General features: G+C 42.6%; 1 protein-coding gene across 1 annotated transcript in view; it reads right to left on the reverse strand.

Annotated features, from left to right (window-relative positions):
* CLPTM1L (CLPTM1 like) overlaps window positions 1–25211 on the reverse strand; it is an 86013-nt gene extending 60802 nt beyond the window's left edge. Inside the window, exons 1-7 of the mRNA XM_065398727.1 lie at window positions 25020–25211; window positions 20463–20563; window positions 18169–18358; window positions 14310–14455; window positions 9417–9495; window positions 6027–6144; window positions 694–788 (exon numbers count right to left, since the gene is read on the reverse strand). Of these exons, the coding sequence (XP_065254799.1) occupies window positions 694–788; window positions 6027–6144; window positions 9417–9495; window positions 14310–14455; window positions 18169–18358; window positions 20463–20563; window positions 25020–25211 (921 nt within the window). The remainder of the gene's footprint in view (window positions 1–693; window positions 789–6026; window positions 6145–9416; window positions 9496–14309; window positions 14456–18168; window positions 18359–20462; window positions 20564–25019) is intronic.
* Window positions 25212–26771: the final 1560 nt, after the last annotated feature.

The following is a 26771-nucleotide window of genomic DNA, read 5'->3' on the forward strand; positions in this document are numbered from 1 at the left end:
TTTACATGTCAATTAAGAATTTTATAGAAAAGTTGATAATTTATAAACTAATAATTCTTTCCAGGAGATAACATTTTTATTTCTAACAATCAGACAAGTATCAATTGTATCTTTAACCCTTCACTGATTTCTAATTACAGTCTACATTAATTTTTAAACCAATATGTATATTTAACAGCAGATCAAGTTGCTGTTTTGTTATGAGGATGGGTGATCAATTTTCAGTGCTGGCTGCCAGCCAGCTTGCAAATAAGAATTCCACTGTCCATTGAAGCCATTAACCTTTCCATTATCCACTGGTGAAGTGTGATCCACAAACAGCCCAGGTAAGAGGATAGCCAGACACACAAGGAAATGTAGTAATTCTCTTTCTGGGAAGGACTGGACAGGGTGGGTTTAACCCCTAATTTTGAAATTGGATTTGGGAGTAGAAATCAGTTTTTCTGGCTTAAATTTAAAAACATATTGCATAGATGTTCCCTTGCAGAACATGACGTTTTGCTATTGAATTTTCTATTTGTATTTATGAAGGAAAAATTGGTATAGCATAGTATATATATTGACATTAACATTTCCAAAAACAATTATTGGTATTTAGAGAAATTTGAGTGTCAATGCTCAAAGTACCTTTACTTTTATTATTTACTTATACTTAAGTGTATACTGCTTAAAAACAGCAAGTGATCCACTTACATGGAATGCTGCTACAAAGAATGTCAAAGCCAAAAAGTATAGGTTAGTATCCACAAAAATTCCTTTTACTTCATCTGCATCCTTTTCTGAAAAGCCTGGAAGAAAGAGTAGGTAAAATGTGAAAGTACCAAAAAATTAGCATTCTAGATATTAGTATAGTAGATTCAAGTATAAAGGAAACCCTTTTTAAGTGACACAAGTTTTAATAAATAATAATAATAATAAAAATAATAAAAAACGGATAAATAATAAAAACCAGATGCTAGCTTTGCTGACAAAAAAAAAAATCAATTTTTGTATGTTTTACCTAAAAACATTTTGAGCTAGTAATTTATAAGATATTGATCTTGACCAGTCACTAAATTTGGTCCTACAAGAGTTTGTCTAGTCTTTAAAATCAGCTCCAAAATGAATAAGGAAAGGGGAAGCTTGGCAACTAACATTTTATACACCTATACGCCACAAAGCTTTTGCTGACTGTAATAAGGTGTCATTAATCAGGAAGGCAACCCTTCCCAGAATTGTTGCCTGAAGAATATTCAGAGAGTCCAAGGCAGAAGGGACCATTGTGCTCATCTAGTCTGACCTCTTGTATAACACAGGCCACAGAACTTCCCCAAAATAATTCCTAGAACATAGCTTTTAGAAAAACATCCAATCTTGATTATAAATGGTCACTGATGGAGAATCCTAGTGTAGACCTGCCCAAAGTAAGTCCTGGTAAGATTTAAAATCCTCTGGGAGGGAAGACAAGGAATCTGGGATTACAGAGTTGTCCAGGAAAGGAGAGGATGGGACTGCTGGCATCACTTGGGGTAGAGGTTGCTCCTTTGGCAAAGGCTGCCCCAAAAAGAGGTGTCTCAAGAGGACAGACCTCCTCTTGCATCTGTAACAGAGGCCACTCTTGGGGCTGGTCCATCTCAGGATTAAGGGAATCGCCCTCTGGACTGAAGTAGAAATCTAGACCTCTTCAAGCAGGGAGTACCCCACAGGTCTCAATGTGATCACTGTGTGAGAGAGTATGGCATAGGGGGTCAATACATTGAGGATGCCAAGGTTCTGCCCTTACTGTTAGAACAGCTGTGCTCTTGGTGCAGACACTTTCCCTTTGCTGCCCATTGCAAGATCTTTGGGACTTTTCGCCAAGGCAAAGACCAACTGGATGACTCCATATTAGAGTAACAGAAGTCCTTGGGCACTCTTGGTGGCCACTCCGGCAGGACCACGGAATAGCCCAATTTATCCACAGTCCAATGAGAGAAGGGCAAAGTTGGTATCAGGAATGGGACTGTTGTCAGTACCAGAAAATCTTCCATGACAGTACCAAAGAGCACAACAGAATTGGGGGTTTCAAAGGGCACCTGTGTTAACTGAAATTAATGGTGACTAAACAGAGGACAGAGATGGCACCAAGGACAAAGGGAATATCGGTGCTGCCCCACAGGCATCTACACCGAGGAAGGTGCCTGTGGTTTTACTGGTACCGAGGGCATCAACAGTAGCGGCCTCAACCCTGAGTCTGTAGAATTTGAGGAGCCTGAAACAGCTGGCAGTGCTGATAGAACACCCGCCTCCTGAGTAAGCAGGGAGGCTGGTACAGACAGGCAGAATAAGTCTGTTACTACCATATAGGCTTGTGGGATTGTTGATACCAAAAAGCAGTGGCACCATAGGTACCAGACTCAGTGGTTGTCCACCAGGTGAGCCCTGAGTCAGTGGTACAGTACTGGGAATCTCCAGCCTTGATGTGAATCGGTAGCTTGGCTGTACCCTGGATCTTGTGAATGTTGAGGAACTATCTTTGATAAAGAGGACAACTCTCTCCTCAATTTCGAACATCCCTGATCTGATTTGTAGGTCTCTTCTGGGGTACCTCAGGGAACACATATCGACCCCTTTCTCTTCGTGGGGAAGAGTCAGAGTCCAGGGGTCTGTCTATCAGTGTTGATGCGGAAGGTGGCTGGCTGAGGACTGCCAGTCCTGCTAGCGGAAGAGGGTCTTGGTGCTACTGCAGGCCTCATAGCCTGTTCCAACAAAAGCTGCTTCAGGTGAAGGTCTCTTGCAATCTGTGTTCTCCCAACAGATGATACATTCTCCTTAATGTGACTTTCACCTACACGCAGTAAGTGTAGGAGTCAACTGTTGGGAATAGAAAGTCCACCTAACAAGCAACGTTTGAAGGCCTGGACAACGCTGCATGCCCTATAGTGCTGAGCACCAGAAATTACTATAAGGACAAACTAAATTAGCTACAAACTATACTACACTACAGATACTATTAAAAATTCTTTACAAGAGAAGTCCCAGTGACAAGTGTGATGCAGAGAAAAAAAGCCATGAGAAGACTCGCACAGGGGGAGCTCCGACTAAGGATACTGGCGGTATGAAGGGACTGAGGGGGATTAGGGTAGCATCACCCTTATATTGTTTCAGAAGGGGCCAAAGGCAACACAGGGTGGGCGCGCCGTTCCAATAGGTACTATGGTGGGGAAAGTCTCCAACTCTGATGCCCTCAGCACAAATGCACCTGAGTGAAATACCCATCTGCAACCACTCAAAGAATAAGCAATGTAGGTTATACCTACAAGATAGTGGACTATAACCCTCAAAAGTGACTCTGAAAAGGACTTAAGAAACGATGGTGGATAACCAACTGAACATATATTCCCAGCTCTAGCTAGAAGGGCTAACAATCAGACAAACAGGAATACTGAGGAGGGACATGATATCATCCCAGCATATGGCTCTTGTGAAACTACTGCATCTATCAGCATTTTAAATGGGATGATGAAAAACTGGAAAGAGTTCAGAGGAAAGCCACAAGAATGATCGAGAATCTGAGAAACAGGGCTTACAGTGAGAGATTTTAAGAAGGTCAATTGATCTAGTTTATTCAAAAGGTTAAGAGATGACAGTATATAAATACCAACACAGGGACAAGACACTGATACTAGAAGGTTCTTTAACCGAGCAGAAAAAGACATAAAGAGATCCAATGGCAAGAAGCTGAAGTCAGCGAAGTTCAAACTGAAAATAAAATGCACATTTTTAACTGTGAGTATAATCAACAGGTTACCAAGGTTTGTGGTAAATTCTCCATCATTCGGCGTCTTTAAATTAAGACTGGATGTATTTAGAAAGATTAAACTACAAGTTACTGAGCTAGATGCAGAAATTACTTGGTGAAATTCTATGCTCTGTGTTATACAGATTAGACTAGATCATAATTTTCCTTTCTGACCTTAATCCATGCCTTTCCTTTATCCTATATTTTCAGGAAAGGGGTTTTCTTATTGAACAGAATTTAAAGTTTCCAGTACTAGAGAGCCCTTTCTTAATGAGCAAATTTTCTTTTTAAATAAGGCAACTCAGAATGTTGTGGGACGATTGTACAGGGAAATTTCTGTGTCTTCTTATACCCATTAAAATTAGTTATTAAATGGGAAAGAGCCATCACATCCTCTCAAGATAGATGTATGGGATTTTAAAATGTTTCATACATATTTGTCCTGTTTCAACAAATCTATTGGAGTTGAAATATAAGATCATAATAGTAGTACTGGGCATCAGTGAAAACAAACTCCTAAATTTTATTATCTTGAGGTCTCTGAACTATAAAGAATGCATCAGATACTGATTCAGGTTTTGGTTTTGGATACTTTTTCTATTATTTTTAAGAGAGAGAAAAAACCTTGAGAAGAATTCACTCCTTCACTGTTGGCCCTTTTATGCTGCTGTTGTAGTGCAGAAGACTCTTTACAGCCCAGATCTGGCTTGGGAAAGTCCCGCCTGCTGCAGGATTTGCACAGGGCAATTTATGCTGCCTATTATGCCTCTGCCACAAGTCCCAGGATAGGAGGCATGAAGAGGAACTTCCACCCATATGCAGCTGGGGACAGGCTACTTAAGATACTCTGGGGACCACAATTGCAGCCCAGAACCAGGAATGTGAGAAGGTAGCTTAAATGTACTTTAGTTCTTCCTCTCCCAGAGATGCAAGTTTTGTGCAGCGCCTTTAAAAGATAGTGTAATAGAGCTGAGGGGTGAAAACATTATCTAACTCCCTGACTCTCCCTTTCACAAAAGCATAGATTTAGCATGCCTGGAATCTTGTGACTCTGTACAAATTTGCACAGCTACTCTTTGAGAAAGTATGCAAGTTTAGATGCTTTTTTCACAAATTATTTTAATAAAAAAATTGTTTCAACTGGAATGTTCACTTAAGAGATAAGCTGGGGAAGCTGGTTAATTTAATCAGCTGCCCTTTACTTTCTATTTCTTTTTTCCAGAATGGCTCTCCCTTTCTTTTTTACCTGCCTAATTGTGTTACTTCAAAGAGATTTACAGTACTGACTTTTGTATCTGACCGTCTGAAGATACAAAACACAGAAAGTTTATCATCAGTGTTATTCATTAAAACAAAAACCTCATGTATTATTTTTAATGAAAATATTTTATTGAATCTATGTTATAACAAAGACACAATTTTGAAAACTCTGCAAAAGAAATCCTGAGTAGAATGGCAGGCAGTGTACAGTTCCTGAAGCTGGTTGGCTGCACTGCTGTAGTGAGGCAGAAAAATTACTGGTGAGCAAAATACACCACAGACAGGGCAGAGTCAAGGGAATGGAGAAGACATGATTGGCCTGCCAATGACCAGTCTATCTGGAGGTTAAATGTTTGATTTCTAAAATTTCCACTCATTCTGGATATCCATCCCTAGAAGTTTAAATTCAGGTCTTAGGTACGCAACTCCAAATGAAGTCATTTGGAGAACGGAGGTATTTCTTAAGATTAGGATCTGTGTATCAAGTTAACTACTTGAGAATTGAGGCAATCTGAATTAAAGTAGGCTATAGAAGCATGAACTACCTCCCATAGTTTATCAGTCTGTTAGCAATAGGGCATTTCTTTTATGTATACTTTATTTTTAGCTAAGTGAATATAATGAAGTGCCATTTTTATTTAAGATTTTATTTTTCAGGAGTTCAAGATAAAACATTTTTTAGAAGTATACTCCAAATAGTGACTTTTTTTTAAAGCAGCACTTACGGACTTTCACATGCAAAAGCCCCTAACAACTAGTGGAAGGATCACTGCTCCCTTGCAATATTAGTCTCAGCTGCTGATTTTATTGCTTAATTTTAACCACAACATACTATATGTACAAACTCAAGATGATGTATATTGCAGAAACCCACAGATTTTTCTGATAGTGTGTCAAACAAGACAAAAGAACTACACCATTTTACAGTACTGTAAAGGCAGTCAATATGTAGTTTATACATTAGAAGATAAGAACCTGGCCTTCTGCTGTGAAAAAGTAAACATACCAAACTGCTGCAGGGAGAACACTGCATCTTGCATGTGGATCCAAAATCGGAGCTTTCCAAGAGATATTTTATCATATGACACTGTAAGAGGTAGCTCTGTCGTTGAACGGTTTATTATCTGCATTTGGACAGAAAATAGTCTTAACAACAAAGTTAATATACATACAAATGGGAATGCAAATGGAAATAACAGCTAATACTTAGGGGTTGTTCAATTTTCATAAAAAAAATCAATAAAGTAGTATTTAAAACACCATGTGTTAATATACTAAATGTGTAGTTTGTTCTATTCAGATGCTTATACAACCCTCATCTCTGAAGCATCTAAGCATCTCTGATAAGTGCATTAAGCAACATAACTAACATTTCCCATATGATTCATTCTCTCATCACCTCAAGAGGGGCGACTGGGTATGCAATGTTGTGTTTGTTTTGGAAGGGTCTCCATCTTACTTCCTTATGCATATGTGGGTCTGTCTTGTTGCCTGGGAGCAGGCAGATCTCTGACCTTAAGGGCTTGTCTACACTACCTGCCAGATTGGCGGGCAGCGATCAATCCAGAGGGGGTCCATTTACTGCATCTAGTATAGATGTGATAAATTAACCGCCGAGTGCTCTCCTGTCGACTCCGGTACTCCACTAGAACGAGAAGCGCAAGCGGAGTCAACATCAGGAGAGCATCAGCTGTCGACTTACCGCAGTGAAGACACCATGGTAAGTAGATCTAAGTATGTCAACTTCAGCTACGCTATTCACATAGCTGAAGTTGCATATCTTAGATCGACCCCGCGCGGTAGTGTAGACAAGCCCTGAAACTATTGCCTTAGTGAGGTAATAATCTAACACAGTGACTGGGTTATGATGTCTTCTGTATAATTCAGTGTCAACTATGGGGTTAGGAATGGGCAATTTGAAGCTAACAAGGCCCCCTCCCCCACATTCTCCCCTACCATTTGAAGTTGCTGCCCATTTCCCACTTCTCTGGTCCTGGCCAGATAGAGGGACATGACTCCCACACACAACCCCATCTCTCTGGGCTATGGTTGAGAAGGAATGTGTCTCACAAAGTGGGGAGAGAGGGGAATGGGGCAGCAGCAATCCTACCCCCAGGAACGAAGGATTCCCATATGTAAGCATAGATCTGGGTCCCCCGCCCCTGTATGGAATGAAGTCTGAGGCCTTCTCCATGTCCCATGTCTGTGCTGTGATCTGGGGGTCCTGTGACCCTCTCCCTAACTCCCCATGTGAACCATCATCCAGAGGGTCCTGAGCCTCTTCCCCCACCCCATCTGCTAGTTGTGATATTAAGCACCCGCAGTGGGGGAGACAAGACAACCCACTGAGATGAATGAAGCAATTCACACCTCTCAGAACTATCATTTCAGGCTGTATTCATCTCCATGGGGTGTTCTCATTCATTTAAGAACATCTGGGCCCCTTCATATATCTTGAGTGTGCTATACTGCAGAAGGATGAATAGAGCCTCTTCCCCGAACATTAGACACAGAGGTCCTTCCCAAATCTCTATCTCCACTCTCCTGCCCCTCCTTGCCTCCTGCTGATGAATGCATTCCTTACAGTTCCACCAGTGCTACCTTCCTACCTCCTCAGGGCCCCTCCAAGCTTACCAGGGGCATGGAGTGGCAAGGAAGAAGGTGGAGCTGGTGTGGGGTAGCTCAGAGCAGCAGGGGTAATACGGGGGGTCGGAGCCAGGGACATGATAGAAAGCATGGACGAGATGTTGAGGCAGTGGTGGGGGTCTGAGCAATTGGAGGAAATTTGGGGAGTAGGAGCAGTGAGGGGCTATCTGAGAGTGTATTAGAACAGTGCAGGGAATAGCAGGGTGGGAAGGAAGGGATCAGAGTTGAAAAGCTGGGTTTTTTTGGGGGGACAGAGACAAAGCCTCCCCAACATCATCCACATCCATCATGTCGGTCCCCTCTTCTAAAAGGTTCCCCACTGATTCCATTTTAGTTCCTGCATTTGCTCCTCAGCTTTTCAACCTTTGGGATCCCTGCCAACATTGGGAGGAGGAAGAATCAGGTGCGCAGAACAGGCACAGAAATGGGAGGACAAAGAGATGATGTATGGGCAACACATTCTGTGTACAAGGTAATCACTGCAAGGAGTCAGAGAAAGTGAATGGAAGGGCTGGGCTGTGGTACATGAGAGTGACGAAAAGTTATTAAAGAAAAAAAAAAAAGAGAAATTAAATGCCCAAGAATTTGTTAGTGCAGAGTTAAACTTGCCCAGAGCTGCCTCATGCCTTTCCAGAAATGTGAACAGTGGACAAAGTTACAGCATTTGTGGAATTGCTATGTAATCTAAGAATGCAGAGATGTAATAATTTTATGAGTACCATACATGACCAGGTTAATGAGAGGAAGTTACTGTGTTAAGACTTTCCTGTATGAACGCACTGATGTAACTTAATAGGGAGCTGTGAAAAGAACAGGAAAATGATAATGGCCCCTGATAAGAACACCCCTGTGGACACTTGAAAGAATGTGAAAAGCCAGCAGATTTAAAGTCTCCAAGGAAGATGCAAGCTTGTTTTGCCAGGCTAGGAACTTGGAGATCAAAAAGACTGAACAGCTTTTAAAAGAGGACTCTCACTGAAGCAAAGGAGAGAAACAGTTTGCGAGTTAAGGGAATGGACTATTCCAGTCAGACCCTAGAGGTCTCTGAGGTCTACAGACCTGCCTGGATCCTCACCTGGAATATAATTAGTTACCTGGCAAAATAGACAGATGTCTAGTCTATGTTGTTTTCAGATCTGTTTTTCTCTGAAATGCTTTTGTTCTAAATAAATCTTCTCTAAGGAGGCGGTTTGGTCACTGATTACCACTGTCGCTGCTTCTGGATAAAACAGAACAACAGGGTCTGAGTCTAAGTTAGACCTACTAAGGTAACCATGGTTAGTACCAGGTGACTGCAACCAAGGGCCTGGCCTGAGAATGGAAGGGTCATGTAATTCCACCCTAAATCAGAAGCACCAGCTACAGGCTTGAGACCTACTGAGGGTGCTCAAAGAGACCAGGAATCATAGAAGATTAGGGCTGGAAGAGACCTCGGGAGGTCATCTAATCCAACCCCCTGCTCAAAGCAGGAGATGCAGCCAGCCTGGCAATCAGTGTGTATCTTAACTTGGAGTTTTTCTGGTCTAGCCAATTTCCACATTCTGAAAGAACACCCTTAATTCTGCATTAACAAATTTTTTGGGCATTTAATCAACATCTAATCTGAAGATTAGATTAGCAACATATTAGCTGTGTCCACTGAATTTCTGTGAGGTGGGCTGCTGTAATGGAAACAAGGACAAAGCCTTAATTACAGCATTTCCTTAAAACTGTAATTCAAAATTTAGTGAAAAGGCATTTTGTTACTCACCATTAAATCTTTCACTCTGTTGCTTAGCTGATCAATAAATAATATTGGAAGGTAATGCACAGTCTTCCCCAACTGAACCCTATGATGTTCAAACATGGATTTTTATGATTACGTTACTCCAGAAAGAAAACTTTTTCTAATCATATTAGTGCACAAAAAATAAATTTCTGGAATCAATTATACATAGTTTCACACATATTGAACTTTAATGTGTGCCATGAAAGTTTCCATACTGGACCTCTTTACCCTATCATAGTAGTATATTTGGTGCAAATGAGAATTCATCCTTTTCAGTTCACTTTTTGCAGTTTCAACTTCATGGTTAGCAATACAGAAAGACAGGATAAGTGAAGAGTTCCAGATACACATGCAGTATAAAGGATAGAGAACAAAAGAAACAAAAGATGGATAAAACTATCATTTGAAGTTGGTAGTGAGGTATCTACAGCATGCAGAAGTGGGAGCAGACATTACAATGTCTGGTGAAGACAAGAAACTGTATCCCAGTAATGAGAGACTGGGGATTACCCATATTTAAAATTTACTTGATTGTAAAAATAAGTTAGTCTATGAAACCAGTGCAACTTAAAGAGTTTTTCACAGCACTCACCACAGAATTTGAATACCTCAAACATTAGAGAGAAAAGGTGGATGAGGCAATATCTTTTATTGGACCCACTTCTGTTGGTGAAAGAGACAAAGTTTTGAGCTACACAGAGCTCTTCTTCAGTCAAAATAAGAGCTCTGTGTAGCTCAAAACCATGTCTCCTTCATCAACAGAAGTGGGTACAATAAAAGATATTGCCTACCTTGTCTCTCTAATATCCTGGGACCAACACGGCTACAACTACACTATAAATCACAAATATTAGTGAAGTCCCTGTGCCTTGTAAACACTAGGAAAAACTGCATGTATAATTAGTCGCTGGGGCAGCTCCACTGGCATAAGTAATGGTGGGAGACAAACCATACACAAGGCACAGGCCTATTTACTACCAGGTCATCTAAACAGAGGTGGTCTAGATGACATGGTGGTAAAAAACCCAGTGCCATGTCAAGACTACAGCTTCCACAATTGCCGGTAGAACTGTAGAAGTGCACCCATGCGTGTCCAAACTTTGCCAGAGTAAATACAGCTACACTGAACACAGTGGGAGTACTTGCAGAATAGAACACTATTCAAAGTATGGGCGACAGAACCAGGCCCAAGTGACGTACCCCAAGTCACACAGGAAGCCAAAGGCAGAGTTCCAAATAGAATCTAAAACTCTGGAGTCCCCATCTATTGACCTAATCCCAAGACCATCTTGACTCTCTAGTACATTGAATTGGTGCTGCTGATCCCCTATGAAGAACTATCCTGCACTTGCAATTTATCTAGATTTAAGCATCTGTAAGATCAAGGACATAGTTGCCTTCTTCTAGAAGAGACAGTTGATCCCAGATCATTGTTTCCCTCCCACCAGATAAAACCTGAATTATCTGAGGAAATATCCATAATAAAACATCTTCCACCTTTCACTCGGTGGCACAGCCTCAATGGCATTCTCCCAATAGGAAATAATTTTCTGCAGCACTTCAGATTATTCTCACATTGATGGTAGGGACTATTTTAAAGATATTCTGGTGCGCACAATGGCAGTCAAAAAGACCACTGGATATTTGTTTCTTAATACAACCTTACTGAAAATAACTGAAATTATAATGCATCATTGTGACCCAAGTACTCCTGCGTTCACACGAACACATTATTGTAATATTTGTACAAAATATGCTTTCTGAAGTACCATATGAAGACTGGGTATTAATATTATTGTAAAATGCATGTGTTAACATTGTATGTGAAGTTATGAATTCTCTCTGTACGATGTTACTAAAACATGTTTAACGTCAGACAGCCAAGCCTAGGTAAAGGCGATAAACAGGACTGTCTCAGACAAAGGAATGTGCGTTTACCTCAATTTACATATTAGCAATAAATAAAGTCATCAAGCTAAACAAGGGAGGGTTAACCTGGCCCGTAACTCAAAAGACAGAGAATTAACATGGCTCCTGCACCCTAGAGAGAGACATGAAACAATTTCCAGGAGGCCTTCCTGACTTGTAAGACCAAGGCAATCCCTTTAGGGATATAAGGAACAGAGAGAACCTCCATCTTAATCTTTCACCTTAGGAGACACAGAAACCAAGCGATTTGATCTCTGTGATGGGTCCTGGCAATGCTTGCCAATAAAAAAAAGATCGAATTGAGACTGTAGGTAAAAGAAATTATCTTGGACAAAGACTGATCTTGCTAGATTAAGTTTTAGACTTTTAGACATGCATTTCCACTTTCATTTTCTTGTAACCATTTCTACCTTTATCTCTTTTACTTAGTAACAATCTATGCCATTGTGTTAATAAACTTGTTTTACTTTTAGTATAAACCAATTAGTGATCTGTTTGAAGTGAAGGGTGTATTTAACTAAATTAATAAACTCTGATGTACTGACCAACAGAACAGCAAATTTTAATTATCCTTTGTGAATGCACCATGGTAGCAGCTGTGCACTGCAGAGAAACGTCTCTCAGGAGACTGGGGGCTGGAGTGCACTAATTGCTACCTCCTAGGCAAGTAGGGTTGCCAACTTTCTAATTTTTGAAAACCAGACCCCTCTGCCCCGCCTCTCCCCCCCGCCCCACCTCTTCCCCCAAAGATACCATGCCTGCCCCGCCTTTTCCCTCGAGGCCCTATTCCCCACTCGCTCCCCCCGTCCAATCACTCGATCCTCTCCACCTCCCTCCCCCTTCCCCCTAAGATGGGCTCCCTCTGCTCTGGGGCTGGGACACGATTTGCAGCTTGACGCAGAGCCTGCTGCCTGCCTGGCCACAAGATGCAGATAGGAGGTGGCCCCAGCTGAGCAGGGGCTGGTGCAGGTTGATGACGCTCCCACCCCACCCAGCATAGTAACCAGACTTTTGATGTCAGGTCAGTACATCTGACTGGACAGTCCGGTCGAAAACTGGACACCTGGCAACCCGATGGTTTGGGCTAGGAGAGCCTTGAGAAGTTTGCTCGTGAGGAAGATTGATTGCTGTGGCAGGCAGCTGACCAGTCTTGTTGCTAGCAAAACTAACTCTTGCTGAGGCAGAGAGATTATATAGTGCTCACAGCTCTGGATATCTCCAGCAGCATATTACAATCATAAATCAACACTCATTTATTATCTTCCCATCTCAAAACAGATGTAGCATAAAGGTGCAGAGAAGGGCAGTGAAAATGCCGAAGCATAAAAAAAACTACCATATGAGACATTTATTATTATTTAAAAAAAAATTTTTTTTTTTTTGAGATGAGCTATATAAGTAAAAAATTACATTGAGAATGTTAAGCTTTCAGGGCATTAAATGCCAAATGTTTCTGTGCAACCTTAATTCTGACCCTTTGTAGGAATTATGATCCAATTTTAACTATACAATCACATGCTAACATTCCTGACTCATGCCCTGTGTATTGTTGTGACACACAAACCTCGTGGCAAACAACTGACCTAAAACTTGACTCACTCACTACACTAAACATATCTTGCAGGATATTTATCCCTGAAGAACAGCATATACGAAAGCTACAGAAAGCTCATAACTTGCAAAGATGCATAATCATTGCAATATGTACGTACGGGTAACAAATAAGGAATAGTATAATTATGTTAAAAGTACGCTTTATGGACTTTGAATAGAAGTGAGTCACCAGGGGATGTTCCTTTGTAATGGCCCATTCAAACAGGAGGGAGTTCATGGTCATCCTGTCCTGCTTAGCTGGTGATGTGATACGCAAGACTTTCAATAGAAAACCATCCGAGACAAATGCAAACAATCAAAATCACTTGGAGATAAAAAAGGAACATTACAATAAATACAAGAGATTACTTCAGAATAACAGAGGGGGGGGGGGAGAGCGCTCTGTCTCCATTCACTGAGGAGACATCTTTGGAGCAGGAATGTTCTCATGAAAAATTGGACCCTGGTTCCTGTGAAGCCAGCCAGCTCTGCAACAGACTGAACTTTGGGGTGGAGTAGGGTGAAGGGACCTACTTTATTAGATAGGAAAGGTAACTATTAATAAACATTGACCCAAGTTCACTTATGATTTTGTTTTATATTGTACCCATTTGTTTCCATCACCTTCTCGTTTCTAGTAGAAATTCTAGTCTCTCTTATAATCAAACAACAGAAGGTTTATTTAATTGTTCACGAGTCCTATGAGACTTTACAGGAACAGTGGTTTAAGGGAAAACTGGGATACACTGCACCTTTGGGAGCAGAGGATTTGGGAATTCTGTGAGTAGCCAGTGTTGAGACTGGAGCTCTTCAAAGGGACTGAGGGATTGGACTGTATGTATTGTTAGCCTGCAAGGCAGATAGGGCTGGCATAGCTCACAGGAGCGTGCTTGAGTGATTGAAAGGCTGGTGGTGGTAGGGCAATGACACCCCACCACCATACGCAAGACTCTTTCTTGCTGGAGGCTGGGGGTAACAAAGTGACTCACAGTCCTGGGTACCCCTGGAAACCATCACAATTGTCTAATCTATGCACTGAATGAGATGGGTTTCTATGGAAACCGGATGTGATCATGCAGTTAAAGAATACATCATCATACATAAGCACAAGCGGGCCACAATTAAGATGTGGTGCAATCTTGGGTCATAGTGTAAGGGCTACTACTATTAAATATTGCTCATTGTGATTGCTGAAGTTTAAGTCTGATGTTAAAATACCCTTTTCCCAACAATGAGTTCTGTGATTTTAACTGTACAACTTTAATATTTCACTAAGAGGTTATTTAAAGGAGAAATTAGCCCTATAAACTGAATAGCTCTAAGTCTAACAAAATAAAATCTCTGTAAACTTACATCTTCATGTATCGGTGAACATCAGCAGGGAGAGAGGATCCATCAAAAATAAAATCTTCCACCATAACATTTAGAGTTAACCTTGACCTCCAATGTGAGACAGGTTCATCTAAGGCATTGGTCTGTTTCTTTTCTGCTTCAATTTGCTTTTAAATAAAAAGGAAACAAGCTGTACACATTAAATGCAAATTTTAGAAAAAATAAACAATAAGTCACTTAAACCCTGGATTACAATTAGCTACACCAGAAACATGAACATGTGAAAAATTAGCACTATTACAGCTTGGACCAGACATCATATCAATATTTTTCTAACTGTGCTGGAAGGAATCCTATGCCCATTGCTATTTGAAACTAAAACTGAAAAACATATATGCTTAGAAAAGAGGAAATATTATACTTCTCTGGTTCAAGACTTAAACTTTTAAAAATCTGAAGCCAGTTCAGAAAAAAAGTTAATTAAAAAAAACCACTGATTTTCTGATTACTCTCCATGCCTATTTTGAAACAGCCATAACACTGACATCTGCTTGCTCTGTATAAGGATGTGGGAGCGTGGGGATAACACTACTTGCACTGAGTTTGTGCTGTCTCAACACCACTTTCATGTGACATTTGTAAAAAGATCTCAGCTTCCATTAGGAAAGAAAAAAAATCTGATCACTTGTTATCAAGCAACTAAGACTTCAGAACTGGGTGTCAAAAAAAAAAAAAAAAAAAAAAAAAAAAAAAAAAAGACAACCAATATTCCGGCTGTTTTTTCATTCTCTCAAGTAAATTAAAGAGATACAGTTGCCATTCCATTTGTTTTGCTTTGGATCATTATGCAAGCCTCTCAGTCTTTCCTCCATTAATGCTTTCTTTATTTGTTGTTGAATACTTGCTACGATTTGTTTTCTTCTTGGTCCGCTTTCAAGCAAGTAAACAGCAGACTAATGGAGCTGGAAAGAGTCTACACTTTGGCCAGTCACTAACATCTGAATCAAGTTCTGGATTTTGCTTTGCTACACGTGTGGAATTGCTTAGATGAAGTTTATTGTGCAAAATCCACATGGCTGCTATTGCCGTGCTACAGGACAAAACAAATTTCCACCAAAATCAATATATCCTTAAAAGATGTATTGCTTTCTGGCCTGACCCAGAAGTTTAAACATACCATCACCAAGCATACGTTTTTTAACATAAAGGCCAGGATTGTCTTTCATGCTGTAAGTTTCAGTACAGTATATTTTAGCTTTTGCAAAGAATCCCTCTTCAAAAAGGACTTGAATCACAAGTGCATTTTAAGTCCATCATGAAACACACTGTGCCCACAAAATCTGCCTGTCCTTTTTCCTTAAGAACAAGGATAACTCAGGCTGTCGAACATGGGTGGCAGGTACAATAGGCCAGGGGAGATTAAGCCTCCCCAAACAGGATATTGCGCTCCTCCCTTTGGAGGCGCGTTGGCCTGCCACCTTTACAGTGCTGCCGTGGAAAGGGTGCTTGGGCCGTGGCCCCACCTGCACTGCTCCTCTTCCCACCCCCACTCCACCTCTTCCCTCAGGCACTGCCCTCATTCTGCCTCTTCCCTGAAGTCCCTCCCCACCTGCCGCTCACGCCTCTCCAGTGTGAACGACAGGGGGCCACCCTTGGGTGAAGGGGCAAAGAGGTGCTAGTGGCAGGCAGGGGAGGGCTTTGGGGGAGGGGGCGAAGAGTAGAGCTTTGCACAGAGATAAATCACGGAGCTGCAGAGCTCTACTGGGAATCACGGCAGCGAAAACAGCAGCATCACAGGTCACTGCTCCCAGGAACCAGCACCCCACACCGGCAGCTCCCTGGGCACGGCTGTACTGCTCACAGCTCCGCTCTCCCCCGGCAGCTGTCCCTGGTTGCACTAGTGTGTGCAAGCGGCTCGCACACTCTCGGACAGGAGTCCCTTCCATGCAGCGCTCTGCATCTCTTGCCCAGAGGTGTGCGAGCTGCTTGCACACATTAGTTCGATCAGGGACAGCTGCTGGTGAGCCTGGTACCAACCCCAGTGGGTGGGGCTGGGGGAAATACAGCCACGCCCGAGAAGCTGCCCATGGAGGTAGTGGCTAGGGTTGCCAGGTGTCTGGTTTTTGACCAGAATGCTCAGTCAAAAAGGGACCCTGGCGGCTCCGGTCAGCACCGCCGACCGGGCCATTAAAAGTCAGGTCGGCAGCGCAGCAGGGGTCCGGGGCTAAGGCAGGCTCCCTCTCATATGGTGCATATGTCCAAATAGCTTGAAAGGTATCAGTAAGAACTTGTTTTGTGGATTTAACCAGTAAAATTTGAAAATATTTTTCAAAATTACAGTGATGTTCTCCTTGGTTGTAGCTGGCAAGGTTCACAAAAACATGGGGAGTATCTTGCCTAAAGTAAGCCTGTACACATATTCACTGCTAAACCATCTACAATCAGGCCAGCCAGTTCTAACTTGATGAATTCAGCCTTAATCCCCACAACTTCTGAAGGTATTTTTTATTTTCTGTGTGATGTCACCCACTGTACCAGACTCCACATCTTCCATATTAAAGAGAATGATATTTCCAACACCTCACAAATCTGATTTACACCAACTCATTCATGGGTCTGCAAGCAAGCACAGTAATAAACCTAGCTTTCTGAGACTCTTCCTTACAGATCTTGTAAGTGCCTCTATAACATTTCAGTTCAGTTTGATTTAAGATTAAAAGGCTCTTTCCAGCCTGCAAACTATTCAAAACTTTACAATTCAAATTATGTTTACTGATCATATAATCAGGATTAAGCTAAGTGTCAAACTTTTGAATCTCCTACAAAGTATACTGTGGCTTTGCCAGCAAATTAAACTCACTTGCCTATGCAAATTTCAGTATCCCCCTCAAAATAAGATGTGATATACAGAAACAGATGTTGTTAAATTTACAATAAATATTTTAAATGTTCCGGTACAGCTTACTTTGAAAATTCAACTGTTACTTGCTTTCTGGCAAAAATAACTGCCTTTGAACTACTTGACTGTAGCTGAAACACCCAGACCCAATCTCTCCCCTCCCCACGCATTTCTAATCAGAGCACTGACATTCAAAAAGACGATCAGCAATGTTCTGTTCCTCAGTTCCAGTTCCTTCTGCTAAAGCAGTGGTTCTTAACCTTATCCATACTGTGACCTCATGTTACAATAAACAGTTTCAGGACTCCCCTGTCCCCATTCACAGAGAAAGGAAAGGTGATTACAATCACCACCAATCTATTTGCAACCACCAAGTTGAGAACTCTCATCCGCAGTGTTTCTCAAACTTTTCACATTGGCGACCCCTTATTCACAGTCAAATTTGCACAATCACCCCTTACATTTACTATAAAATTTAAAAAAATCCAATTATAAGAATAAGCCTATATAATTTGAACACTGTCAATCTTTCAAAAAATACTTGATCTTGAAAGGTAAGGATGTGTGAGTGAGCGAGATTTTCTTTGCTTTTAGACTGTAATACAATTTTCAAAGTCTTACAATCCCAAATTGCTTTTTGTGACTCCCCGTGCCCACAGAGGTCAAGCTGATTAATAATATCCAAAGGTGTTAGCTGTATTGCTGACATCAACTACATCCATCCTCCTCCCTTTTGAGTCCCTTCTGCTCTGATCAGCCCTCCTTCTTCCGCCCACTCCTCTTTGACACACCTAAATAATATTTTCTAGTTCCTACATGTTACCCCGCACCTGCCCTTACTATTTTAAAAAGTCATTTGATATTTTATTTAGGTTTTTTTTTCTGTTTAAGAAACCTACTTTATGTCTATCTTGACATGATAAGAAAGATGTTTTCAGATGCTCTTTTTATACATTTTTACCACCAAGGAAAAAAGCCTACCTGGGTGGTGGATTCTCCAGTGATAAGATTAACTTCTTCTGGTTTAGGGACCATGTATGTGGTCAGAGGACTTACTATATGCACCTGTTTGCCATCGTGCCAAGGTAAAATGCCAGAATGGTGAAGAAATATGTATGCATACAGTGTGCCGTTATTTCGAGTTTTCTTTGGTACAGAGACATTGACTGTTCTAAAATACAAAATACATTATAAAATAGTATAGTGAAGTCAATTATAAATACAGAATTCTTGCTATTTTTAAATGCTATATTAGAACTTGCTTTAAAAAAATATTTAGAAAGGGTGAACCAAAAAAATGAATTTCATCATCATGTAACAAACAAATCTTCAGCAAAATGTATTCAGTATAAATCACTAACTTATCTTTTGTCAAGTACTTAGTGACAATGAAATTCCTCTTCAGCCATGGTAAATTACAAACACAGAACTCTGGAAAGAGTGTAGCAAGAAACAGCATGTTTTCATTTTGTACTAGCTGTGAATGCTTAATTTTTCTTTTCTTTGACAAGCTTTGGTATAAAATTACTCCCAATTACTACTGAAGTTGCATGGATTAAAGTTCCACACAACGTAATCATTATAAAACATGACAGCAAATTACGAACTAATTTGAAGTTCTAAACAATTCAATGTATTGTTAAGCTATTCTATCTCACTTCTTCAGATTCCCCAGGAACGAATTTTAAATATTTCTCTAACTTTGTCAGTGTCAGACAATGAAACTTTCAACTCAGAGTAATAGTAATATCAGTGTGTTTAAATGCGGAAAAGCCTTTCTTGCTTTATCTTGGATTACATAGCCCCAACTGTATTTCTGTTAATTCTACCAGAGACTAGCACTGCACTGAACACTTCACTGAACACTTCCATGGACCACAGAACCAAGTTACATCACAGTAAAAGAAACATATTTACTACCCATCTGAGCTGAAGCATAATATGACCAGAGGTTAGGCTTTCCAATTAGTGGAGTTACAAGAAAAAAAAAATTGAAAACACAGCAGAATCTGATATAGACAACCCAAAAGCAAAATGGCAGGGTGTTTTTGGTTTTTTAGTTTTGGTGTTTTTTTTTAAATTAAAAAGTGAAATAGTTTCTCTTTAAACTGATGATTTGAAGTGGAATATTGACATAGTTCTAGAAAAATTAAATATAAAAAATTCATAACATTTTAAGTCATAAAAGTGTGATTCTACTCTGAAATAAAAAGGACATCTTCCTAGTCCAATTGACGTTCCTTCATAAGTATACAGAGTCTTAACTGTTTACTTCAGCAACAAAGAATTAGTTTATATTACTCTGTTAGAAATGCAGAACTAACACAGACATGGAAAAGTGAGTTGGTGATGTGCAAGCTAAAAACATAGCTTGACTTTCAGATTCTAGGCAAAGTTGCAAAAAGTCACCTGACATGTAAACTGAGCAGATATGATATAGAAGTTATTGAAGGACAAACCTGGATTTCCATGTCAATTTTAGTCACTATTCAGCGCAGAGCTATACTTTAAGGCATCTTGATTAGCATTTGTAAAATATTTACTTAAGTTGCTGAAAACAGTTGTTTTAAATACTGGCAGCACAATCCAAACTATCCAAGTACTTTAAACATTTGGCACATTATATACCATTGAATCTGCACAATAAAGGGACATTAAAGTTGGTAAAACTTTAGGTCCAGAGCAGGCAACTAAGCTTCAAGGTTCCTGGACTGTAATAAAGGCAAAAATACATGAAGCCCATCAGTGGGGCCAGAGTGGATTATATTTCTTCTTAAGAACTACATTTTCCCTTCTTTGTTTCCCTTTATTTTTAAATGAATTGGAGATGTCAAGAGATTATAAAATATTAAAGTATTAGAAAATGAAAAACTAGTATACAGTCAAAAACAAGATGAGTTTCAAACTGCCATTGATACAACATTGTTTGAAGTACATGTATTTCCAGTACAGCAATCAAAAGTAAAGCAGCACTTCATTCTCAACTTTAGACTAAATTTACAATAAGGCCTGACATTTTGACAGACTTAACATTAAAACTTTTATTCACTATTATTTTCTTTTAAATAAAGCCTAAATTTCCATATGCTGTATACTGCATTAACTTTGATGGTGGAAAATCCACCAGAGTTAATAACAACAAATCACTATTTGAACGTGAAAACACTGTGGTGCATGGCAGATCTACCTTAATTCACTGGCACTAACATGCATCACATAACAGATACAATAATTCTGAAGGAACACTAAAGAACTTTATAATAATAATACTTTACCTTTCAAATCTGGACTCAATATCAAAATCCTCCACATTCAAAATCAGATCTATATTATTCTCAGCACCAATGTTTGACCGTGTGGTAGTGTATACACTTAACTAAAATAAGAAAGGATAAAACAGTCAGTGCATGGACAAAGAACTGTTTGTTCCATGCTAGCAAGGGCACATTCCATATCTCTAACAAAGCTGTTCTAAGTTTGCCCATATCAGGTGGCATAATCATCATCACAGGAAAATAAAGAAGAAAAGACATATGATCCACAGAGAAAAATAAATTATAAAACATTTCCAAATAAAAATACATATGACTTGACCACCACTGATCATTACAGGAATAATACAAGAATACCAACAGAATATTTGTGGGGAAGAGAGGCTAGAAATTGAATACAGACCCTACAATAAAACATTAACAACTCAGGGTTTGGGGGGGCTCAAGGCTGGGGATTTGGGCGCCCCTTGGACGACTCCTGGTCAGTGGTGGTGCTAAGGCAGGCTTCCTGCCTGTCCTGGCACCGCGGACCATGCTGCACCCTGAAAACGGCCAGCAGCAGGTCCGGCTCCTAGGTGGAGGCTCTCGCCCGCAAGTACTACCCCCCTACCTAGGAGCCAGACCTGCTGCTGGCCGCTTCCAGGGCAGAGCGTGGTGTTGGAAAAGGTAGGGACTAGCCTGCCTTAGACGGGCAGCACCGACGATGGGACTTTTAAAGGCCCAGTTGGCGGTGGTGACCAGAGCTGCCGCGACCCAGTGCGTTACATTCCACTACCCAGTACTGGGTTGCGACCCGTAGTTTGAAAACCACTGGCCATGGGGCAGTCCTCTGGGAGGATCAGAAAGATGCCTTCTCCCCCAAATTGAAAGACATTTCACATTAAATCAGGTGAATTATCAGGCTGTGCACCACTCTCTGCTGCTATAGGTGAAATATAGAGCCTACTACAGCTAACAGTTACTCCATTAGTCAAGTGCTGTAGATCTAAAGGTTCCAACCCTTCTGGGCTCCATGGTTCCATCTGATTTATTTTTCTAGATTGCTTTTTTAAAAAATTGGGAAACAACAAAACACATTTAAAGAAAACGAAGGTTGCAAAATTAAACACCCGAAATTTAGAAATGCCAGAATTAATATTGCCTGTGTATCTTTAATTCAGTCCCCCTGTGCTTATGTATGCATTATGATACAATCTTAAATCACATGCTACTTTTTCTATAGAAGAATAAGAATAATACCTTGCTCTAATATATTAACTTTTGAGATATCTCTCAAAGCACTTTACAAAGGATGCCAGTAACATTATCCACATTTTACTGATGGGAAAACTGAGCCACAGAGAGGTGAAGTGACTTGTCCAAGGTCACCCAACAAGCCAAGTGCAGAGTAAGGAAGAGAACACAGGTTCCCTGAGTACAAGTCTAGTGCTCTAGCCACAAGGCCACATTGACTCCCCAGAACCCTTTTCTCATTCTGTACACAGGTTGGACTACGCTCAAGGAATGAATGAGGGCTTTGTAGTGAATGAAGTTATCATCTGTACAGCCTCTGTTTCACTGAAAGCTAGACAAATTCAGACTAGAAATAAGGTGTACATTTTTAACAGTGAGAGCAACTAACCATTGGAACAATTTACCAAAGATCATCAGAGAGTCTCTATCAGTGATAATTTTTAAATCAAAATTGGATGTTTTTCTAAAAGCTATGCTCTGGGAATTATTTTAGGGAAGTACTAGGGCGTGTGCTATACACATCAGAATAGATCATCACAATGGTCCCTTCTGGCCTTGGCATCTCTGAATATATTTGTTAAAGAACTTGAAAGATGAACAGACAAAGGATGGTCTCATGACTGAGGCAGCTAGATTCTAGACGTCTATCTGCTATACAAGTCCTATGCAATACAGGGCAAGTTATTTAACCAAATTTAGCTAACTGTGTGCCCTTCATTTCTGAGTGCCCAACTTGAATCATACAGATTTGCAGAAGTGCTGAGCACTCAACTGCAAAACAAGTCAACTGGAATGGTGCTTTGAACATATAAAGTACAAATGTTAATTACTCTGAAAAATCAAGACCTTGGTGTCTCAGATGAGGAACTCCAAATTAGTTGATACAGTGGAACCCCAATTATCCAATCTAATTGGGCCAGATCAGATAACCAAAAATCCAGATAAACCGGAGAATGGGCGGTGGGGCTCCAGCTGTCAGTGTTTTCCTGGGAACCAATCCTGTCCCACTGACTTTAAGGCTAATGGGATTTGGATTCTGGCACCAGGCATGCTACTTATTAAGAATGCAGTTTGGAAGAAAGACCCCAGATGCAGGCAGGTTTGCATGGCTGCAACCAGGAAAGGAAGCACTAAGATGTACAGCCAGGGGTCAGCATTCGGCATGTCCCAGTGCTTCCAAGGCTGCAGCTCCACAAACCTGCCTACATGAGCTAAGGGGCTGCAGGCCAGGCGGCTATGGGCAGGGCATTAGTGGGAAGGGGGGGGGGGGGGGGGTTGCAGCCCAGATGCTGGAGCTGCACATTATCCTCATCCGATCTGTGATCCGCAGAAATTATCTGCAGATATCTGCGGATTTGCAGGGCTCTATACTGGGGTCTGGATTGAGGCTCCAAGCTCGGTCAGGGAGAGAGTCATGACGGACCCTCCACCTACCCTGGGTGGGGGGCCCAAGCAGCCCCCGACCCAGTGTCCCAGCCCCCTGCCCAGGGCAGGTGGAGGGACCCAGGCTCCCCACAGCTGCCAGCGTGGCTCTCCCCGACCAGGTTCCGGTCAGGGAGGGGGGCGGCTCAGAACCACAGCCCGGCCACGGTAAGAGCTGGGTGGGCAGCTGTGGGGAGCCACAGTGGACCCTCCACCTGCCCTGGGCGTGGGGCCTAGGCAGCTCCCAGCCCCTGTCCCCCAAGCTCTCCGCCCAGGGCAGGTGGAGGATCCGCGACCGCCTGCTCTTACCGTCAGAGCCCTGCGTGGATACAAAATTTGTATCTGCATCCGTACTGGTATCCGCAGAAATGGTCCACAGATATATATCTTCCTACTGTATTTTCCACTGCATGAATCCGATGAAGTGGGTTTTAACCCATGAAAGCGTATGCCCAAATAAATGTGTTAGTCTCTAATGTGCCACAAGTACTCCTCGTTCTTTTTGCAGATATAAAGTGGATGGATACCCGTGGATTTGCAGGGCTCTAACCACTTGTGTGCTGCTGGGGTGCTGCAGTCAGGGAAGGAAGTGCTGGGATGTGTTCAGCCAGGACTCCTGGAGAGAGGTAGAGGTATGTCTGTGGGCCCCAGTGCCTGGTAAAAAAGCCACACCATCTAGGCTGCAACCTCCTACTCTGCTGCTACCCTGCCCATAGGCACATTTGGAGGCAGGCAGACAGGGATGGCATATTGAAGTGCTTTCTTTCCTGGCCGCCAAACTGCCTTCCACTTATTAGTAAACACAGAATAATGGCAATTTTTTGCTGGCAATCTAAGGGATTGCTAATAAGAGGAATCTACTATGCCACCACCTCATTAGAATGTTCTGAAGCTAAATTCATTAATGTTTGTGAAGCACTCATTATGCTCAGATCATTACAGAAAAGCCCATGAGTACATTAATAATTCCGTATTCAGTTCAAGGTTTAACCTGTGTGTAATAATGAAGGCCTCAGACCACATTAAATAGGGGAATATTGAACACAGCATATGAATAGATAAGCCACTGAGTACCGACCATACAGTCTAGTGTATGACACAGAGGTCCTAGAAAACCAAGTGTATGATCATGTAATTAATGACGATCTTCTGAGGGCTTGACTTCACAACCATTATTATTACAACTATTATTTAAGTGTAAATGCTTTTTGGTACATAATTCTGTATAAGTACTTAGAGTATTTGCTCTCTTTCTCCTAGCCTTGGCAATACTGGAAGATGTTTGGGAAATACAAAATATAGGAACATAAAGTTATTCTAGTTTAATGAAATTGTGCCTGTCTGGGCCACCTGCTCTATTTCTTTATTCGTTCTTCTCTCCTTATTCCCACTCATTCTCTTCAACTACATATTATTTTATTCCTCAATTGCTCTTTCATAATCCCATTTTCCTTCAATACACAAGATCTCCCTTATTCTTAGATTCTTACATATTAGCCTCATTACTAAGCCTCTCTCTTTTCCATGGTATATTTCATCTTCCACTTGCTCCTTATTCTTTTCTATATCACGTTGATGTCCCCTAGTCTCATTTCTCTCTCCCCCCCCAACAACGATGGAAGCACAGATTATAAACTGCAAACAAAAAAGACTCTCGCCTATGGACGTAGGGCTAGACCCCGTTAACTGCTGCAGAGCTGGTGCCCGTCAAGCACAAGCCGGCAGAGCCCTTAAGCTGCTCACAGCCAACGCGCTCACCCCTGCCGGAGCCCGCAGACCGGCCGACCAAGAAGGTAACGATCTGCGGCCAGCGGAACGGCGACCCGGGGGCAGGCGAGGGGCCGGGGAGCTGCAGCCCGCCCCTCGGGCACGGGAAGGTGAGGGAGAGCCCAGCCCGCGTCTCACCTGCAGCTTGGGCCGGCGGGCCAGGTAGGGCCAGATGCAGCCCGCCGCGCCTCCCGCCCGCTCCTCCTTGGCCGGGCCCGGGGCGGGGCAGGGCCGCGTACAGACGATCCCGTACATCACCCAGCACGTGTGCGCCACGTACACCGCGAACACCCCCACCACCAGGCTGGTGAACGAGCTGCGGCTCAGCATGGCCCCGCCGCCACCGTCCGCGCAACCGCCGCCGGGGTCACCCGAGCCGCCCCTGACCACAGAACGCCAGCATCCTCGGCACCCAGCGCGCGCCCGGCACCGCCCAGCCCCTTCTCGCGCGTCGCGACTTCCGAGAGACAGCGGAAACACGTAACCTGCCTCTCCCCGCAAGAGGCCTCCAGGAAAGGTAACTGGTTCCTGCTGGGAGGACAGCCCCGCCCCCACCAGCATCGACCCCGCCCCCCAACTACTGCTGACGCGCCCCGTTCCACCCACTCCGTCACCCAGCGAGCTCGCGGAGCAGCGGCGGGGCCTCGCACAGCGCCATGCTGGGTCCCGCTGCCGCCGTTGTGGCGGCAGCGCGACCAGACCAAAGTCTGCAGGGCGGGGAGAGAGTCTTCCGGGGCCCCTCCCTGCGAGCCCAGCCCCCGCCGCGCATTTGCCCGCTGGCTGCTATGTGCCTGAGCCCTGGCGCCCGATCAGTCACCCCCTGTGCAGCTGGGCTTGCCAGGTGCCTGGTTTTTGTCTGGAAAGTCTGGTCAAAAGAGGACTTGTATAGTGACCAGTCAGCTATACTGACCTGACACCAAAAGTCTAGTTACCACCAGTCGGGGGAGGCCCCAGGTCATTAACCCATGACAGCTAGGCGGCCAACTATGCAGCTTTCTCACAATGCTCCTGTACCCACCCACCTGTAGTGGGAGGCCTCCTTGCATCGCTCTCTAATTGCCCCCTTACCCGGGCTTCTCTGCATCCCACCATTTCCCCCTGCTCCTGTACTAGAGTCTCCCATTCGCTCCCCTGTCAGCAATTATATGTGTCCTCCTGTCTCCACCATTCCCTCACTTCACTTGATGCCAGGAGTTCTGTCTGTCCCCCATTCCCATCTCCAGCCCCTATTAGGGGCTCTGTGTGCATCCTCCCCACTATGAGGGTCTTCCAATTTCCCCCTGCCAAAGGTTCATCTTCCCTTCCCCTACACCAAGATCCCCCATTCCCACACCATGGCAGATGGTTTGCCCCCTGAGCTAGGGGCTTTGTGTGCCCCCCTCCCATAGCAGAGTCCCCACTTTCCCACATTTTCCCCTTCCCCCATGTAAAGGGGTGTGTTCACACTGTCTTCCACCCTTCCCCCTCACCATTATCATTTATCTGAGAGAAGGGAGGATGGGCAGGGGTATTGTTTTATGCTGGAAGGTATTATAAATAAATAAATAAAATAAATAAATTAAATTAATGGAGATATCCTATCTCCTAGAACTGGAAGGGACCTTGAAAGGTCATCGAGTCCAGCCCCCTGCCTTCACTAGCAGGACCAAGTACTGATTTTGCCCCAGATCCCTAAGTGGCCCCCTCAAGGATTGAACTCACAACCCTGGGTTTAGCAGGCCAATGCTCAAACCACCATTAATGGGACCTGTCAATCAGTTGTTTGATCTATAAACAATTGCAAAAATGTTTGTAGTTGTTGCTGTGCTAAACAGATAGGGGGCCTCTATGTTCCCCCATTTTCCCCAAAAATCGTTAGAATTTTGGCCATTGATACCTAAAACGTTCCCT

Source organism: Emys orbicularis, chromosome 2, assembly GCF_028017835.1.
Source record: "Emys orbicularis isolate rEmyOrb1 chromosome 2, rEmyOrb1.hap1, whole genome shotgun sequence".
In the NCBI taxonomy this organism is placed as follows: domain Eukaryota; kingdom Metazoa; phylum Chordata; order Testudines; family Emydidae; genus Emys; species Emys orbicularis.